Source organism: Nomascus leucogenys, chromosome 22a, assembly GCF_006542625.1.
Source record: "Nomascus leucogenys isolate Asia chromosome 22a, Asia_NLE_v1, whole genome shotgun sequence".
Taxonomy (NCBI): Eukaryota; Metazoa; Chordata; class Mammalia; order Primates; family Hylobatidae; genus Nomascus; species Nomascus leucogenys.
The window spans coordinates 62,085,039-62,102,807 of NC_044402.1; the positions used below are offsets into that span (position 1 = coordinate 62,085,039).

The following is a 17,769-nucleotide window of genomic DNA, read 5'->3' on the forward strand; positions in this document are numbered from 1 at the left end:
TCTGTTCAAAATGGTTTAGACTCAGATTATTTGGGACAGATGGCTTGTAACAGGATTCTTCAATATCTCCAAATACTAAATTCCACAGTCTCTTTTGGTAGCCTGCTGCTGGTTCAGTACTCTTGGACTGAAATTTTACCTTATGTTTAATCGAGCTGCTTTTCTGTTGCCGTGATGTTAGCCTAGATTCTCAAATTGGACTATGTCCTAGGCATTTGTCCTTATAGTAACAGGTCATTTATCGCAATTCCTGGGCTTCATATTTTTCCGGGGCCACTACTGTTATCCCCCTCCACTCCTGCCCCACCAATCTGTATTTTCACTTTGAAACATTTCTTCACTCTTGTTTCCAGCTTCTCTATTTCCTCCTTACATAGAAACTGACCCGGACTACAGCCCTCTGAAAGATCTCTTAATTAGAAAGTGAAATGATTGATTCCCTTATTTTTGTTAGACATATTCCTCCTGTTTGATCTCAGAATACTGTTGTTTGAATTTTGTTACAGCATGGTTTTGAACATATATTCAGCTTATATTCGTATCATCATTCTACTGTCTGCTCATTTGCAAACTGGATTTTGTTTTTGCTTTACTACATCTGGCTTCTTTTCCCCATTATGAATGTCTCATTTTTTTCCAGGTCACCAGGTATGCTCCTTTATGTTTATCCCTATTTTGGCAATCCTTTGTGTTAATATACAGTAGGTGCTAGATATTTGTGTATTTAATTAGTACATTCCTTTTAGTTTTGTCTTTCATGTTTGGGTAATATCTGTTTCTGACAAGTTCCTCTCCTGATATATTATCAACTCCCCCCCGCCTTGCCCCCACCTTCTCTTGCTGTCTCTCTAGGGGTGTGTTAGGGCTTACAAGTGGACATTGTGGGTTGTCAGAATGATTGGAGCTCACTGATGGCATTTAGTGGACAGGGACCAAGGACAATTAATGATCCACAATGCACAGGACATTGATTGTTTCCACTGGAATGCCAGCAGTGCCCCTGCTGAGAAGCAGAGACAGCCGTGGGTGGTTGACAGTATTCATCATGGAGGCAATCCTGTGGCAGACATACATTCAGAAACATCTATTGGGGGCTTCCTACATGCCAGACACTGCTCTAAGGGCCTTATTTATATTACCTTATTTATTAATCTTCTTAAAGGCAGTTACTTTGGTCTTTTCCCCGTTTTTCAGAAAGATTAAATAACTTGTCCGAGGTCACATTGCTAATAAGTGAAAAAAAATAGGGGTTTCAAACCCTAGTTTCTTATGAAGAGTAGCAAAAGTCCCTTTATGCTTAATACCTGATCATTGTACATTTAATGTGACCCATAAGTAAGTAAGTTAATATTACCCATTAGGTAATAGAATCTAGGTTTTAAAATGCCTTGGAGGAAGGTGTCTGTCCCCAGTGAGCAGCTTGTCCATCAGTTATTCAGTCCATTAGTCATAGCCTTTATGACCTTGTTCCTCCTTATTTCCTTTCATTTGTCTGTTTGGGATGCAGCCTAGTGGAGAGCAGGGAACCCTGTGACCTCGATATACATGGCCCACCATATATCATAGATGAAATTAAATTGTGTTAGTGTGACTTCAGTGTCACAAAATCATGATAGTTGTCTTTCAAAACTTGGATTTTCTAGATGATTTTCAGTAGATGTTGAAAAAATAGACACAGCCAAATTGTCTTTTAGCCAGTGCCCTTCCTGAACCCACCTCAGGCGGAACTTTTAATAGCCTTTAATAGATAAAACATTTCTTATTTAACTGTGTTTTAAAGAGGAGTTCTCTTTACGAAACATAAGGCTAAACCTATTCTCTTCAGCACCAGGATTTTCTAGAATTTCTTGTCTCTCCTGAAGTGGTTCAATCTAGGGCAGGAAAGTGGCTTAGGACCAAAATGGCCTTTCTTAGGAATATAGTACATTAGTACCCCCTCATCGTCAAGGAGTACATTCTAAGGCCCCTAGAATGGAAGCCTAAATCCGCAGATAGTACCAAACACTATATTATATACAGTGGTTTTTTTTCCTATGCATACATATCTATAATAAAGTGTACTTTATAAATTAGGCAAAGTAAGAGATTAACAACCATAATAATTAAATAGAACAAGTAAAATAAAAGTTATCTGAACATGAGCACTGTGATCCTGAGGCAGTTGATCTGATAACCCACAAGGTTACAAAGTGACTCAAGGGTGAAGAAGTGTCTACATTGAGGATATGCTGGACAAAGAGATGATTCCCATCCCAGGCAGGATGGAGTGGGACTGCGGGAGATTTCATCACGCTACTCAGAATGGTGTGCAATCTACAACTTAGGAATTGTTTATTTCTGGAATTTCCCACCTCATATTTTCAGACTGTGGTTGATTTCAGGTAATTGAAATCTCAGAAAGCAAAACTGTGGATTAAGAGGGGACTACTGTATGTTAAAATCTTAATTGTTGGATTGCAGAAGTGACCTTGTGCTAAGGTTGTATAACTATTGAGGGGCAAAGGTGGCTGACCTGGTTATTGGCAGATGGGTATGGGGAGCTGGTGCCCTCATTTCCAGCCATGAATTGGTGTCAGCACCCTCCCCAATCTCCCTTGGGCAGGAAAGCTGTCAGGACAGAACCCTGTTAACTACTTTGAAAGTGTCATTGATGGCTCCTCCTATCTCTACGTCCCATCTCATCTGGATTGACTTGATTGTACCTACTACAACCATTAGATGATTTCGTGGATAAAGTAGTTTATCTTAAAATTAGCCAGAGAATATATAACGCTTCAGTGTGGCAAGCCAAGGAAGAGAAGTATTGCTAAATGATTAACAGCTTAGTTAATAAAATCAGTTCTGCCTTTGCCCTTGGAAGTTATAATATTGATGATTATTCCTGTAAGAAGAATGGCCAGGAAAGTTGGAAATATGTGTCTTTAATAGAAAATCTAGTCAGTATGCATATGAAAAGTTGATTAGCTACCCTCTAAATGTAAATCTTAAATGGGGGAAGGTAGGGAGCTATAGAATCTTAGAAGATGGAGGTAAATCTTTAACTGGTATCTCAAGATGTTTTATTAAGTGAAAATAAGCAAGTAATATATACACACTTCTATATATAATAGTGTTTTTTTTAGTTTTTTGAACTGTGATCCCCACAGTAAGAATATATTTTACATCACAACTAAGTACATTATACTTATAAATATGATATAATAAAACTAAAGTTTTATGAAACTATATTCATTCTCACTAAGAGCAAAGCATTCTGATTCTCTATTATGATCAATTATTTTAATGCTAAGTTGACATGATCATCTACTAATGGGTTGCAACCCACAATTGTGAAAACATCCATTTAGTATGACCTCTTTGTGCTCAAAAGAGGAGAAATCTCTGGAAGTATACTGAAGAAATGTTACCATTAGGTTCCTTGTGATGCGTGGCTTGGGGATTGCAGTTGAGGGAAGTAATGAGATTTTTGCCCCTTTTTTAAATTTTTAATATTTGAATTGTTTTACTGTAGACATGAGGTACTGTAAAATAATAATTGATAAAAGTAACAAGCAGAAAAAACTGTCTTGTCACTGTGGCATTCTGTTCCCTGATATGGCTCTTCCTTGTCTTACCTCAAGTCCTCAGTTGTTGCCCAGACAGGATGTCTTCCTGTCTGCCACCTCTCATTCCAGTTAGTTCCACGTTTTTCCCCACTGAGATTTCAGCTTCACGGAAAGAGTTTTTATGGAACTCAGAAAAGAAGTTCAGAAAACTGGCACTTCATTTATAAAGTGAACTCAACAGAATTGTGTCTTTCCTTTTGATCTTCAAGTTAGATCTAGCACAGAAGTCACTTTTGTGAATTAAAAAAATTCTTTTAACCTAAGGAAGTGAACTTAACCTTGTCCGTAGCATATCTTTGAAAAGAATTTATTCTTTTATGAAAAAAATACTGTATAAAAAACATTTTGAGTAGAGATTAATCAGTATCTTTTTTTTTTCTTAATAGGTTTTCAAATGGAACATTTTGATGCATCACTTAGTACCTATTTCAAGGCATTGCTAGGCCCCCGAGGTAAGGTGGTTTTTGGTTTTGCTTACCTTCTGCGGCATCACTCCCTGCCTGTAGTCACTTGTAAATATTGCATGAGGAGATACTAGAAAATGTTAGCATTTTCTATGAAAAGTCTAAAACTTTATCCTGGATGACAAGGGATTTGGAGAAGTCTCTGACAGAGACACCTGCTGTGGGTGGTCCTCTGTTGACTTTAACTGGAGTTTAAAAATATGCTGTAAAGCTTGTAGCCTGAGAATACTATAGATTTCACCATTATCAGTGGCATGTTTTTCTCAATTCTTGGCAGTCTCTAAGAAAAACTAGTTTCCAAAATGCAGCGTTGGAATAGGAGTTTAAAACTCTTCCCTTTTTACAATTTTAAGGGCTTTTTAAGGTCTTCTCATTTTGTATCATGTTAACTCACTGGTAAATATGCACCTGAACCTTACTTGCTTTATCTTTTAGAAAGTAAATCAGCTCCATATTGCCTTCTTTTGATGTCATCTGTAAATGTCTTTTAAAGTCTTTTCTAAAAAGAAAGAACTTTTTAGGCTCACAGAAAAACTAGAAATGGCTTTTAAACAGACAAAAAGAATCTCAGTTTCTCATGATTTTTAAAATACAAAAGAAATAACAAAAGGACTTAGTCTATTAGCTTGGCAGAGATGAAATAATAGGTTTCATGTCACCTGCGATAATAGTGATAATAGTGAAGGTGTGGAGAAAGGGTACAACTTCTCTGAAAGGCTGTTTTGCCTTCTGTTGGAATTAAAATGCACATGCCCTTTTACCTAGCCATTCTACTCCTAATACTTTATTCTGTGGCTAGCCTTGATCAGTTATGCAATGACACATATCAGGATGCTCATTACAGCATTGTTTTTCAAGGAATCCTCTGGATGCCTGTCAGTAGGGGACAGGTTATGTAAATTAGTGTATGGCCCGCTGAAAAGAACAAAAAAGAATAAGTTAGATCCATCTGTATGTGCTAGGGTTGGGATAGGGCCTTACTTTAGCTGTAAGGGACAAAAAATCCAACTCTAAATGGCTAAAATGATAATTATTAGCTTGCATTACCAGGTGGGGCAATTCCATAGTTATTTCAGGGACTGTATAATGCAACCAAGGATCCTTGTTCTTGTCATTTTCTACTTTGCCACTCCCAGGTATCAGCAGCTCTGTCCTCAGAATGGGTCCCCCACTTCACACAGTTGTAGGATGGCTACAGCAGCTCCAAGCAGCACATTCAAAGGAAGAAGAAAAAATGTTTCATTTGTGTGGTTTTAAGCATAAGGAAGCCGTTTCCAAGAGCTCTTTGCCAGCTGTCATCCCTCAAAACTCACTGGCCACAATTGCTTCACATGCCCCTGCCTGAACCAGCCACCAGAGAGGGGGTTAGGACCACCACAGATTGACTAGATCCTAAGGATTCTCTACCTGGGGCTGGAGTTCGGGTCAGGTGCCCGGGAAGCACTCTGCAGTGTGGGAGGATGAATACATGCCAATTTGGAAAGATGAGTATTTGTGGGAAAATGAATAAAGCAAAGTGTAAATCAGAGGTTTAAGTTAAAAAAAGAGGGAGATTTGTGTGTATTTATTGTTTGTGATATATATGTTCATACAAAATATGTAACAGTCTGATGTTAGTTGTTAAGTGGGAACTGGTTTTCTTAAAATTGACAGCCAAGGCCCAAAGCTGAGAACAAAAGGTGTTAAGCATCCCCTTAAAGTCCCTGGGGCCAGCCATTTCCCTGAATGACTTCTAAGCACAACCAGTTCTGCCGGACTGACAGTAACACCCTCCGTGACCATAGCATAACTAGTGGGGAGGGTGTGGAGGGCACGTCCCTCTGAAGCCAAAGCAAGCCAGCCATGAGAGAAATGCTGGGAAAGTTTAGTGTGTACAGTGCAAGAAAGGAAGACTGACAGTCAGTTCCCCCACATGGACATAAGCTTTATTGAGCCTGTTCTTGTTCTGTCAAATCAAGGTGAAAACGACTGGAGAGAGTAGCAAGATGGTCCAGCCTGGGAGGGGTCAAAGAAAGGGCAGAGCCGGGCATGGCGGCTCACTCCTGTAATCCCAGTACTTTGGGAGGCCAAGGCAGGTGGGTCCCCTGAGGTCAGGAGTTCGAGACCAGCCTGACCAATATGGTGAAACCCGGTCTTTACTAAAATTACAAAAATTAGCCGGGCGTGGTGCTGTGTGCCTATAGTCCCAGCTACTCTGGAGGCTAAGGCAGGAGAATGGCTTGAACCCTAGAGGCAGAGGTTGCAGTGAGCCGAGGTCACGCCACTGCACTTCAGCTTGGGCGACAGAGTGAGACCCCTTCTCAGAATAAATAAGCAAATGAATAATAAAAAAAATTAAATGGCAGAGGCTGTCCTCCCAACTGCTGCTTCTCTGAAGACGCAGTAGGTGAATGCTGCATGTGCCTCAAGTTCTGGAGTTGTGAGCCTTGGCAGGTAGTTAAGATTGAGGAGCCACAGGTTTTCAGGGATCATCATAGCAGGGTTCAAAGGGCAGCATGCTTCAGAGGCAGCTTCCTGGGGTCAGGCAGAGTATGAAGCTGAATCTTTCAGGGGACACATAACACTTAGGGGGTCTGGCTACCAAGGAGTTTCCCGCCATCCAAGAAGAGGTTGTCAGTTTGCTGCTGGCGGCTGACCTGTTTCCCTCTCCCTCCTCCCTGCCTAAGAAAAGGAATGGGGGCAGGAGAGGCCCTTCCTATACCGTGTCTCCTCTGGATCCGCCTAGGTCTTCTCTCTCACGCTACTATTCCTCAGTTTGTTAAATACTGCACTTTAAATAGGCACTTTAAGCATCTGATCATTGCTGCTTCACCTTCATGTTTTGTTTTGTTTTTATTTTCATTTTTGAGACAGAGTCTCACTCTGTTGCCCAGGCTGGGGTGCAGTGGTACGATCTCAGCTCACTGCAACCTCCGCCTCCCAATTTCAAGCGATTCTCCCACCTCAGCCTCCCAAGTAGCTGGGATTACAGGTGTGCACAACCATGCCTGGCGGATTTTTGTATTTTTAGTAGAGACAGTGTTTTGCCGTGTTGGCCAGGCTGGTCTTGAACTCCTGACTTCAGGTGATCCACCCGCCTCGGCATCCCAAAGTGCTGGGATTACAGGCATGAGCCACCACACCCAGCCCTTGTTTTGTTTTTAAATCATTGTCCTCTCTGCTGTTGACCATTACACTCATAGCAAAGGCTGCCTTTCTAATTAGTGCCAGTTTCACTAACCTGGCTAAGCAGCACGTTTTCTGAGTCTGCATATGCTGGCCACACTTGCCGACTGACACACAGCTGAGATGGAGGACTTCATAGTTCAATGACTGCCATTTCTTGGGTTTCATCACCCTATGTGTAATCTGGTAAACCTGGTTAATAAATCCAATTAATGGGAAACGTAGCCTTCTCCTTGTTTTCTTCTTAAATTCTTTGGAAAGAATATTTTTATTATGATTTTACTTAGCAAAAATCATGAATAATACATTGTTATTCAGAGCATGTAACAAGGAGCTTCACCTTGTTTGATATGTATTGAAAATCCATGCCTCCTCTCCTGATTGCTTTGTTGGAATTAGGAACATGAATACCAGGTGACTTTTATATCATCATGGTGAGAGAAATTTTTTCAACGTTTGAAAAGTTGTGAATGTTTTTATATATCATTAATTTTTTTTAATTTTTCAGATACTAGAGTAAAAGGATGGTTTCTTCTGGACAATTATATACCCACATTTATCTGCTCTGTCATATATTTACTAATTGTATGGCTGGGACCAAAATACATGAGGAATAAACAGCCATTCTCTTGCCGGGGGATTTTAGTGGTGTATAACCTTGGACTCACACTGCTGTCTCTGTATATGTTCTGTGAGGTAAGTCAAAGGTTAACACAGTCTTCCTTTCACGTAAATGCACTCATATTGCTGTCCTAAATTGTATTCCTAAATGAGGAAAGGTGGCCGCTTGGGGTGTAGAGACAACTGGGCAAGCAAGTATCTTAATGCATTTTGAGTGTGTTTTAAAATCGATTTTTCAAAATGTCAGAGTTGTTTGTACAAGTATGCCTTCTAGAATATCTAAAATAGAAGCCTTTGTTATTGATTCTTCTATTAGGTTTCGTATGATATTCAAAATTAAAATATTTTCAGAAATACTCTCATGCAAGCAAAATACAGAGTGGAAAATGAACAAAATGTGAAAAACACATGTGAAAGCATTTTATTATTAAGCATTTAATAAGTGCCTGCTTCTTGTTTGAAGGTAGGGGAGGAAGGAAGTGGGTGGTACTTGTGTTTGGTATGTTTTGTGGCACATCACCCTCTCTGATTGGATAACTTGTCAAATTTCAGTTGTTTTTTAAAAGCTAAGAGGAGTGTGACTGGTGAGATCTGCATTTAGGTTTTGAATTATCTATCTGAGTTCAGGCCCACTTATTTCTTTTATATCACTGCAGTGTTGAAAATCACATTTGATGATCTCAAAGGCAAATGTTATAGCTTAAAAATGAAAGAAAAATCAGAATCAACCCTTCTCTTCTCCCTATTTTGAAGGGGTAACACTATATAGCCTTTAAAGCTAAAATGGGGAGGAAAGCTCCCCTCCGGTGGTAAGCAGTTTGTGTACATTTTTCCGGGAAAGCCTACCCACTTTCATTCTACAACACAAACCTATTTCTGACTCTTCTGGAGAATTAAGCCCTGGATAAAACAAACGTTCAGGCACTCCTGTATAGGTTTTCAGTGTTTCATTTTGGTTTTAGTTCTTCAAGGAGTAGTAAAGAAGAAGGTAGAGGCGGGAGGAAAAGGAGAGATAGAAACATGAATCTTAAAATTAGTGTTCAGGGGACAAAATGAATTCTCCATCAGCCTCAGGCCCTGATGGTGTCTCCCTGGCCACATGTGGTGGTGTGCAGGAGTGTGGGCGTGTGCAGGCATATTTGATTATCAGAGGTGTTGGCAGCTGTGGGATATCTGTGTCTTGTTCTCCTATGTATGTTTCATAAGCCAAGGTACAAATATTCTGACTAGAATGGTAGATGCTCCTAGCATTACTTTTATGCTTGACATGCCAAGAAATGCTTACAACTCCTTTTTTTGCTTTTTTTTCTGTCCTATTCTAGAATGAAGGCAGTTTAATTAGCCTCCAAGATGGAGAGTTCAGGACTGGAGCCAGGGGAAGTGCACAGGAGTGACTCCTGGCCCCAGCACTATGCACATTTCTGTGTTCAAGGGACAAAACCACAGCAAGCTGTGAGGTTTCTCTGAGTGAACTGCTTACTTTTCCATAATTGATAGATAATACAGCCATGTCTTTAAGAGAACTCTTGCAGAGTTTATTATTATACATGGCAATATTAAAGAGAAAAATATTTCATATGATTCTTAGAGAACTTAAGCATTTGCCTTAAATGTTTCTTAAGCCCTAGAAATACAGCTATAATTTCATTATTTATCATCTCAAACAGATGATTTCCTGGTAAAGAGGAGAAGAAAAACACTGTGCAAATTATAGCTGTGTGCTATAATTTGAGTGGATGTGGGGGGTTCTGAACACATTGTAATAGAAGGTATAGATTTTCCTCTGATATCTTGGTGAGAACAGAAGACTGAACAGTGACTAAGCACTGAATACAGAAATTTAAGAAATACACAGAATAGGGAAACTATATTTTTTAACTCACAGTTTAGAGTACATAGAGAGGTAATAGACAAAGAGGCAGTGTTTCCTTAAATTAAATCAAGTTTACAAAAAGCTATCCAGATCAGATATGCCCAAGTTGAAAATAAGCCCTAGTGCTTCAAGTTGATGGTATTCACATTTGGTTTTTGCCTGAGTTTTCTCCTGTACATATGTAAAACCCATCAGTAATTCCGTTATCATGTGTCCTTTTTCAAGCTTTGAATATCATTTTAGCTACACGTTTTTCTGTTTGTTTGTTTTGAGACAGAGTTTCACTCTTGTCGCCCAGGCTGGAGTGCAGTAGCACCATCTCGGCTCACTGCAACCTCTGCTTCCCAGGTTCAAGCTATTCTCTTGCCTCAGCCTCCCTAGTAGCTGAAACTACAGGCATGTGCCACCACTCCTGTCTTTTTGTATTTTTAATAGAGACAGGGTTTCACCATGTTGGCCAGGATGGTCTTGAACTCCTGACCTTAGGTGATCCACCCACCTCAGCCTCCCAAAGTGCAGGGATTACAGGCGTGAGCCACAGCACCGGGCCATTTTTCTTTTTATACTTAGCATTTCTACTCCATTGAATGCTAAGACACAGAAGAGCAGTCATCGAGTTTTACAATGGAACGAACTGAGGAGATCATGAAGCCCCATGAGGCCCCTCATTTTAGAGAAGTGTCCCAGGAGTTAGAGCCATTCTTCTGTGGTCACACACCTGTAATGGTCATTATTTTAGTTTTTATTTACCTTCCTGCTTATCTGCATATTTGGGGCTGTAAAGAATTTTTAAAATAAGTAGTCTTTGGTATTTTTGTTTATTTAATTCTGTGGCATAAATTCACAGCTGCTTTAGCAAGTTCTAGATTAATACAAATAAAATTAACTGTCACTTAAAGGAGACAGGAAAAAGCGGGGTTTTTTTGTTTGTTTGAGACAGGGTCTCACTCTGTTGCCCAGACTGCAGTGCAGTGGTGCTCACTGCATCTCGCCTCCTGGGCTCAAGTGGTCTCCCGCCTCAACCTCCCAAGTGGCTGAGACTACAGGAGCATGCCACCACGTCTAGCTAATTTTTGTATTTTTCGTAAAGACAGGGTTTCATCATGTTGTCCAGGCTGGTCTTGAACTCCTGGGCTCAAGCAATCCACCCACCTCTGCCTCCCAAAGTGCTAGGATTACAGACGTGAGCCACTACATCTGGCCGATAGGAAGAAGTCTTGAAAGAAGGGAGGTGATCAGAAGGAAATGAAGTCACTGAAATTTTAAATTTACTAGAAGGAAAATAACTAAATCCCAGTTTTAAAACTGTGAAACCGAGTTTAAAATGTAGAAGGAATATAGACTTGCTCATAGTTTGTGCACTTGGTAGAAACAAAATTAAAAGGAGAGAAGAGGTATTACTTCTAATTATCTCATTAACTTTAGTGTTTATTTCCAGGAAAAAGGTCATAGATCCCTGATTTGTAGCATATTTGAATTAGTGGTATGTTTTAATTTGAAAGTATTGGACTTTATAGCAATCCTTTCTGCTTTTGCTTATTAGGGGTTGTCTAATATCACAGTCCATGGTGAAGGCTCGGAAATGAAATTCCAGGTTATAGAAGAGAAACAGTTTGCATTAGTTACTTAGCTTTGTAAAACGATGCCCTTACAGCAAACTTAAAAATCTTGTGTGCCTTTCAACCACCGGAGATTCAGGGTGTTTGTCCTCTGAAGAGAAACCTGATTTTTCACACTATCCATGTGTCTTTTCTCTTGTCTCCAGTCCCAAAATAGAGCACCTCTACATACATGGTGCCAAACAGTGGCTTTCCCTCACTCTGCCTTATCTACCTGGCTAGATCAGGTTTCCCCTGACCCACCCAGTGAGCTATCAAAGCCACTTTTAACTCCTTTGTTAGAGTGTTACAGGTGGTTTCCCTCTTAGGCAGCTGGTCTGTCCTCATGTGAAGCCATTTAATGTGTCTGCTCTTCTCCTGCTGTGCCTCTGACCTCTTAGACCCTAAGCAGAGAGGATCTAATTGCGTTTGTTACAGTCCAAAAGAGAGCATCCCCGTGGATCTTCCTGTGCCTCACGCACTGATCCTTGGATTCAGCAGCAGCTGCCAGAAAACAGGGTCAGTGTTGTGCAGTGCACATGGCTTTGAATTCCCCAGGAACACTATGTTGAAAGGATGGCTGGCTCCTTTCCTCAGAAGGAGGCACTCTGGCCTTTCTGGGCCGATCTGTTATGCTCAGCTCTACTCAAACCCCAGCAGCACCATGCTCTTTCATTCTTCTGGGCTCTACCCCTTAAAACTCCCACTTCTGCCTGGCAGTCTCCCTCTCACTTTTGAGGACTGTGTGGAAGGATCCAATTCTTCTGTGAAGCCATGAGCGTACTAAGGGAGAGGACTCAACTCTAGAGAGTGATTTTTTTTTTCCCCAACCTCTTTGGCTGTCCCATTGTTTCCAAGGACTATGATGCATTCCTTTCAAAGTACTCTCATGAGGTGCCCCTTAGCATCCCATCCTTGCCCCACCGACATTCACTAGCTTAGGCTAGAATGAAAAGGTGTTTTCCCCACCTTTTTCATCCCACTGTTACTATAGCTGATTACTCCACCAAATGGATCCTGAGTATTAGAATACAAAAAAAAAGCAAATGTCAGAACCACATTTTCAAGTTATTTAGCAGTCAAAGATAAATCATGGGTTACAGACAAGATTATTTTTTGAGTATCTGTGTATGTTTCCTCCCTTGCAGTTAGAATTGTATGTTGTGAATAGTGTGAGAGAATGCGCTTTAAAATATTCAGAACATTTAAAATGTAATTTTGAAAAAAAAATTTTGTAATTTTGAAAAAGCTGGATGGATGCATCTGGCTTGGCATAAGTCCAAACTTATCTTTCTTCCCCTTTTCAATTTTTATTTTAAATTGTAATTTTTGAACTATTTGAAAATATTTAAAATAAAATTATATAGATGGTATCTGTGCACCTAACCAATGCTTGATTTTTGTTTGTTTGTTTAAATAAGAAAACATTACAAAAATGCATCTAAAGTACAATCCCTTTCAAGACTTCTTTGGAAGTTTGTACAGTTTTTCTCTGGATGTATTTTTACTACATGTATATGTATACATGACAATACATAGTATGTTCTAAGATAGTTTTTAAAAACCGTACGTGAATGGTATACTAAACTCTTTTTCAAATAGATTTTTTTTAGTATATTTTTGACCAATTCATCTTGAGTCATATAGGTGTAATTCATTAATTATAATTATGTTAATTATAGTTAATTAGAAATTCATTTTAACTTCTTTGTATTATTTCAGTGTTGGAAATTATTACACCATTTTATAAGTGTTTCTTTGGATGGATATGTAGGTTGTTAGATTGTTTTTTGTTGTTGTTTTTTGAGACAGAGTCTGGCTCTGTTACCCGGGCTGGAGTTCAGTGGCACAATCATACCTCACCCACTGCAGCCTATAACTCCTGGCTTTAAGCAGTCCTCCCACCTCAGCCTCTTGAGTAGCTGGGACTACAGGCATGTGCCACCATGCCCAGCTAATTTTTTTATTTTTGGTAGAAACATTGTCTCATGGTGTTGCCTGGGCTGATCTCAAACTCCTAGACTCAAAGTGATCCTCCCACATCAGCCTCCCAAACTGCTAGGATTACAGGTGTGAGCCACTGTGCCCAGCTATGTAGGTTTATGCAAATTGTTCAATTAACAGTGTGCCAAGAATCTTCTTAGACATATCTCCTTATGCAAATATGGTAAGTTTTTTGACCAGATAAATGCATAGGGGTTTAATGACTGAATCCGACAGTCTCTTGTCTTTTAATGGGGAGATTTAATTCATTTTCATTTAGCATGTTAATAGTTATTTTATACCTCAGATATTGTAGCATTAGTTGCAGATCACTGCAATAAAATGAGTATTGCAATAAAGTAAGTCATACCATTTTTGCTTTCCCAGTGTATATAAAAGTTATGTTTACATTATAGTCTATTAAGTGTGCAATCACATTAAATCTTAAAAAAACAGTAGACATACCTAAATTTAAAAATGCTGGCCAGGCACAGTGGTGTACACCTGTAATCCTAGCACTTTGAGAGGCCGAGGTGAGAGAATTGCTTGAGGCAAGGAGTTTGAGACCAGCCTGGGCAACATAGCAAGATCCTATCTTTACAAAAAATTTTATAACTAGCCTGGCATGGCTCAAGCTTGTTGTCCTAACTACTTGGGAGGCTGAGGTGGGAGGATGGCTTGTGCCCGGGAGCTCAAGGTTCCAGTGAGCTATGACCACACCATTGCACTCCAGCCTGGGTGACAGAGTAAAACCCTATTTATAAGAAAAAAAAGATAAATTAAAAATAAAAATGCTGCCAGGCGCAGTGGTATGTGCTACAGTTTAGTGTAGCCATGTTCGTCAGTGATCTTAGTTAAATCTTCCAGATAACTGGCTGCAGCTTCTATAGCAGCACTTGCTGCTACACCTTGCCCTTTTGTGTTACGGAGATGACTTCTTCCCTTAAACCTTATGAGCCATCCTCTGCTAGTTTCAAGCTTTTCTTCTGCAGCTTCGTCACCTCTCCCAGGCTTCGTAGGATTGAAGTGAGTTAGTGGCTTGCTCTGGATTAGATTTTGACTTAAGGGAATGTTATGGCTGGTTTGATCTTCTACCTAGACCACTCAAACTTTCAGCAATAAGGCTATTAATGCTTTCTCATCATTTTTGTGTTCATACGAGTAGCACTTTTAATTTCCTTCAATAACTTTTCCTTTGCATTCACAACGTGGCTAACCTGGTATGAGAGGCCCAGCTTTCGTCCTATCTCAGCTTTCCACCTGCCTTCCTCACTAAGCTTAATCATTTCTAGCTTTTGATGTAAAGTGAGAGACATGCTGCTCTTCTTTTCACTTCAGCACTTAGAGGCCATTGTAGGATTATTAACCCAATTTCAATATTGTTGTATCTCAGGAAATAAGGAGGCCAGAGAAGAAGGAGACGGTTAGGGGGAACAGCAAGTCTGTGGAGCAGCTAAAATACACACAATATTTATTGAGCTTGCTGTCTTATATAGGTATGGTTCATGGCACCTCAAAACAATTACAATGGTAACATCAAAGTTCAGTCACCACACACAGATCGCCACAACAGATATAATAATAGTGAAAAAATTTGAAATATTTTGAGAAATATTTCATAATTGTGAGAATTACAAAAATGTGACACAGTAACACATAGTGAACATGTGCTGTTGTAAAAATGGTACCAATAGAGTTGCTTAATGCAGTTGCCACAGACCTCAGTTAAGAAAACCTGTAATATATACAAAGTGCAATAAAGCAAAGATGAGGTATGCCTGTACTTTCTGTCACCTTTTTTGTGTATATATGTTTTCTTTGGCTGCCTTTTCTCCTTTACTGCTTTGTAGAATTTTTGTAATTGTTATTTTTTATTGTACTTATTCAAAAGTTATTCATTCTGTTGAGTGGTTACCCATAGGTGTTTACCATGCATTTTTAACTTACGAAAATTTCAGTTGAGTCAGTATTTCTATTCTCCTAAACAATACCAGGGACCTTAGAGGATTCTAGCTCTGACCCCTCATCTTTCATGTTACTGTTGTCAGGAGTTATTTCTACCTTTTTTTTTTTTTTTTTAAAAGAAGGTCTTGCTCTGTTGCCCAGGCTGAAGTGCAGTGACATGGTCATAGCCCATTGTAACCTCAAACTCCTGGGCACAAGTGATCTTCCTGCCTCAGCCTCCCAGGCAGCTGGGACTACGGGAGCATGCCACTGTGCCCAGCTAATACTTTTATTTTTTGTAGAGATGGAGTCTCACTTTGTTGCCCAAGCTGGTCTCAAATTCCTGGGCTCTGGCAGTCCTCCCACACTGGCCTCCCAAAGCCCTAGGATTACAGGCGTGAGCCACCACATCTGGCCTCACTTTTTTTTTTTTTTAAGGTCCTAAATAATCACCATTATTACCATCAGTGTTTACTGATTTTCTTTGCTCTGTGAAATTTATTCTTTCCTTTTTGATTCAGTTTTTTTCCTAAGTAGTTCTTTCTATGAAGGGCAATATCTTAGTCTGAGTGTCATGTTATTTGCCTTTACACTTGAATAATACTTTATCAAGGCATAGAATTCTAGATTAATAGTTTTTTTTCCTCAGCACTTTGAAGATTTATTCCAGAGAAGTCTGCTGTGGTTCCACTTTTGCTCATTTGTGGGGTAATCTTTTTTCTTTCTAGGCACTTTGAAAATTTTGCATTCTTCCATTCACTTCTACTTCCTTCGTTTTTAATCTGTTTCATCCATCTATTGTGTTTTTAGTTTAAATGGCTATGTATCTTTTACTTCTGAAAGTTCACTGCTTGCTCTTTTTTTATTCCATAACATGGAAGTATTGTCCCCCCCAATGATACAGATTAGATTACAGTGATCTCCAAATTTAACCATTTGCTGTGTTGCCTTTTTAAGTATTCTATTAAAAGTTTGCTTACAGATAATCTGTGAGGTAATGCCTCTGGAATAATTATTGTCTGTGTTAAATTTCTTTACCTCCTAAAACAGAAATAAAGGTTTGCCTAGTGTTCTGTGTAAGCACCCCAAACTAGTATTGTTGGGGGTCATCTCAGGTAAACATGCCTTTTCCACATAAAAGAAAGATTTTGGAAGGAGTTGAATTTAAGCTGACTTCTCTTTTTCTAAAGAATAATTTGTTGTGGGGACCTCACATAGGTAAGAATTGATTGTGTTGAAGTTTTTGCTGTGTTTTATACCACATTTCTACCTGTGTTTATAGTGAGAGAGTTGGTTGTGCTTTTGTTCAGTTTGCCACGTTGCTAGAACCAGAAGTCAGTTTTGTTTTCCTTTGAATTTCTTTTGAAAATTTGTGATGCTTTTTTATTGGAAAGATGAAAGAAGTTGAGCATTTGGTGACTGAATGCTTTGTTTGTGCTTTCTAACCTCTGTAATTGTGGGCTGTGAAAGCATCTCCGCAGGCTCTGGCTTTGAAGGCCATCTGATGGAACCACAGAGCAGTTGCTTTGGAAACATAATATTCTAAACTGTCTCGTTGTTTTTCTTTCCCTTCAGGCTTTCCTAAAATAGATATGTTATTGTGGGAAAATAGGATTTGGAAAAACACTTAAGCAACCTGGCAATTGATTATTGAATTTTATTTGAAAAATTACTTCGTTTACCAAAATACTTTGAAAAGGCTATTTGCTGTTCTTTTTCCCATTTAGCAGAGGTATAGAGCAGTTGAAACATCTGGTGAGATTAGTACTTACAAGAAATGCCTGATCATTGCCTAAAATACTTTTCACTCTTAGTTTCCTTACAACTAAAATTCCTTGCTGAGAAAGAAACTTCTCTCAGGGCCTGAAAGGAAACAGTTAGCTGTCCCTAGTGTATCTGACACTGCCCTGAGAGAATGCCTCACGGTAGGGAGAATGGAGAGAAGGATGCAGCTCAGACATCCTTCATTCCTCACCCACACCCAGGGGAGGGGAAGGGAATACTTTCTACAGAGAGGAAGCCTTCTGGCTTGTCCAGAGCCAGGCCTCACTCCTCTAAACTTGCCCCTGCAACACTTGGAGAGCTTGGCTCTGCAGCCGGTGTAGCTAGGAGCACATCACTTTACAGATCCTCAACTAAAGTGGACTTAACTCTGCAAAGCAGGAGTCAGTGGGTAGGCTGGAGAACTTCCTTTAAATGACACAAATTATACTTTGGCTGGGACATCCAGCACCACCTTAGCCCTAGTTGGAAGCAAAAATACTTAACATTTGCCTAAGATCATAGCAAAGACAGATAGTGCCTACCTTATGTCAGGTATTGGGCTAACTCATCTAATGCTCATTGCACTCTTACCATCCGCTTTCTACAGAGGGAAAGTTCTGGGAGGCCTGAACAGGGAGAACTGCTAGCATAAGAGGGCAGGGCTTGAGGATTCAGGGAAAATGCCAGACATACCTGTTTCAGCTTGGACTGAGGACAGGCCGTTTCTTTGTGCTTTGTTTTAAAGACTTCTC

General features: G+C 39.7%; 1 protein-coding gene across 5 annotated transcripts in view; it reads left to right on the forward strand.

Moving 5' to 3' along the window:
* The window catches only part of ELOVL5 (ELOVL fatty acid elongase 5), an 80,685-nt gene that overhangs the window by 48,395 nt on the left and 14,521 nt on the right, over window positions 1-17,769 (forward strand). For 3 of the 5 annotated variants that reach the window (XM_030802272.1, XM_003254141.2, XM_030802273.1), the window contains exons 2-3: window positions 3,992-4,057; window positions 7,743-7,930. In XM_030802272.1, the coding sequence (XP_030658132.1) occupies window positions 4,000-4,057; window positions 7,743-7,930 (246 nt within the window). In that variant the 5' untranslated portion in view covers window positions 3,992-3,999. Of the gene's footprint in view, window positions 1-3,991; window positions 4,058-5,205; window positions 5,615-7,742; window positions 7,931-11,764; window positions 11,846-17,769 lie in introns of those variants that run through there. The other 2 variants (XM_030802275.1, XM_030802274.1) reach the window with 2 other exon arrangements.